The sequence below is a fragment of the Galeopterus variegatus genome, unplaced genomic scaffold, assembly GCF_000696425.1.
Source record: "Galeopterus variegatus unplaced genomic scaffold, G_variegatus-3.0.2 Scaffold497, whole genome shotgun sequence".
Lineage (NCBI taxonomy): Eukaryota > Metazoa > Chordata > Mammalia > Dermoptera > Cynocephalidae > Galeopterus > Galeopterus variegatus.
The window spans coordinates 44,768-46,287 of record NW_007726608.1 but is presented as its reverse complement, the minus strand read 5'-3'; the positions used below and the strand labels follow the sequence as shown (position 1 = coordinate 46,287).

At 46.4% G+C, this 1,520-nt stretch overlaps 1 protein-coding gene across 1 annotated transcript in view; it reads right to left on the bottom strand.

Annotated features, from left to right (window-relative positions):
- The window catches only part of RPP40 (ribonuclease P/MRP 40kDa subunit), a 12,416-nt gene that overhangs the window by 9,832 nt on the left and 1,064 nt on the right, over nucleotides 1–1,520 (bottom strand). Inside the window, 1 exon segment of the mRNA XM_008569443.1 lies at nucleotides 14–158. Coding sequence (XP_008567665.1) covers nucleotides 14–158 — 145 coding nt within the window.

Here is a 1,520-nt window from a genome sequence, read left to right as displayed (position 1 = left end):
CAGGTTTTCTTACCTTTCTTTACAAAGGTGCTGATGAATTCGTGTGTAATTAATTCATGAAGTGGTAAATTCTTCACAAAGTAATAGGGTCCAATATCCATGACTAGGTTTTTCAGTTCTTTTGATAGTATCCCACATTCAGGAATGAGAAACGAAACCTGTTGGAATGTGTAATAGGAACAAGGCCTTACTTTGATGAGGATTAACATCCAGGTTTTTATGAATGAAATAAGATCATGAAAATTGCTAACTATTTTCTCACATGTTTCACTGGAACATATAATTCTTTTTTTTTTTTTTGGCGGCTGACCAGTACAGAGAACCGAAACCTTGACCTGGTGTTACAAGGCTGTGCTGTAACCAAGTGAGCTAACCAGCCAGCCTATAATTTTTAAGTTAATTTACTTATCTCAGGTAGAGAGAAATCTGACAATTCAAGTTTTTAATTTCTGCATTAAAACATACCGTACAGCAAAGAGACTGAGCAGAAAAACTGTAATGGAAAGGTCTTGCTTGTATTTTATCTTCTGCAAATAAACAATATATTTTATGTCTTGTTCCTCTCACTACTTTGTTTTCAAGGAAATATAGTATACTTGAATACCCCTAGATTTGTTCACCCTGGCACTATCCTGGAATCAAAGAAACTGTTCATTAGGGCATATGCAACTTAGGGACATCCATTTATTAAGAGGCTGCGTGTAAGCAAGTGCTCCTGGATGTTTCCATTTCCTAGACAGAAAAATTCCAACAGATCAGACCAGGTGAGTTCAGGTACGCATCACTGACATGTCTGCGAACAGCTTTCCATCTGAAGCGAAGATGTTAAAACCGTATGGGTTTCAAATGTTGCCCAAGTGCTACACATCTTGAAAGTCGCTCTCCCAAAGCTCGAACACCATTCTGTTCCTGAGGAATTAGACCACCGCTTACGACCCTGAGAAACTACCCACTCAGGCACAGGTTGAAATTAGGCCAATCAATTTAAAGAGTAAAACGCTTACATCAATATCGTCTTAGGTGCGGCTGTTTGCAGTTTCTCGTATATCAAACCCGTTCCCATAACTCGTTTAGGAAAGCAAGGAGCTTCCTGGACCGGGGCGAGGCACAACGCTCTTGAAAGATCCACAGGTGCGCAGGTGGGAGAGGCATCGAGCTGCCAGGGGAGGCGGTGGTGGGAAGGGGACGCAAGGTCCGTCCCGATTTGGAGCAATGGTGAGCTGCACGTCGCAGTGTTCGAACCCTCATGACTCTCCATTCCCGGACCTGCCCTTCACATGTCTCTCCCAATTCACTCCACGTGGGGTGCGGCGGGGCAGGAACCAGGGAAACAGCCCCTGGCCTCAGTCCTGGCGCTCACCGCCCTGTCCTCCCTCGCGGGGTGGGCACCGCCCCGCGCCCAGCGCATGCTGGGAGTTGTAGTCCTACATCCCTGTAACCCACGAGTCCGAAGCATTCAGAGACTACAGCTCCCAGCATGCCCAGCGAGCAGCCCCGCCTCACCCCGCCCCCCCCCCCCA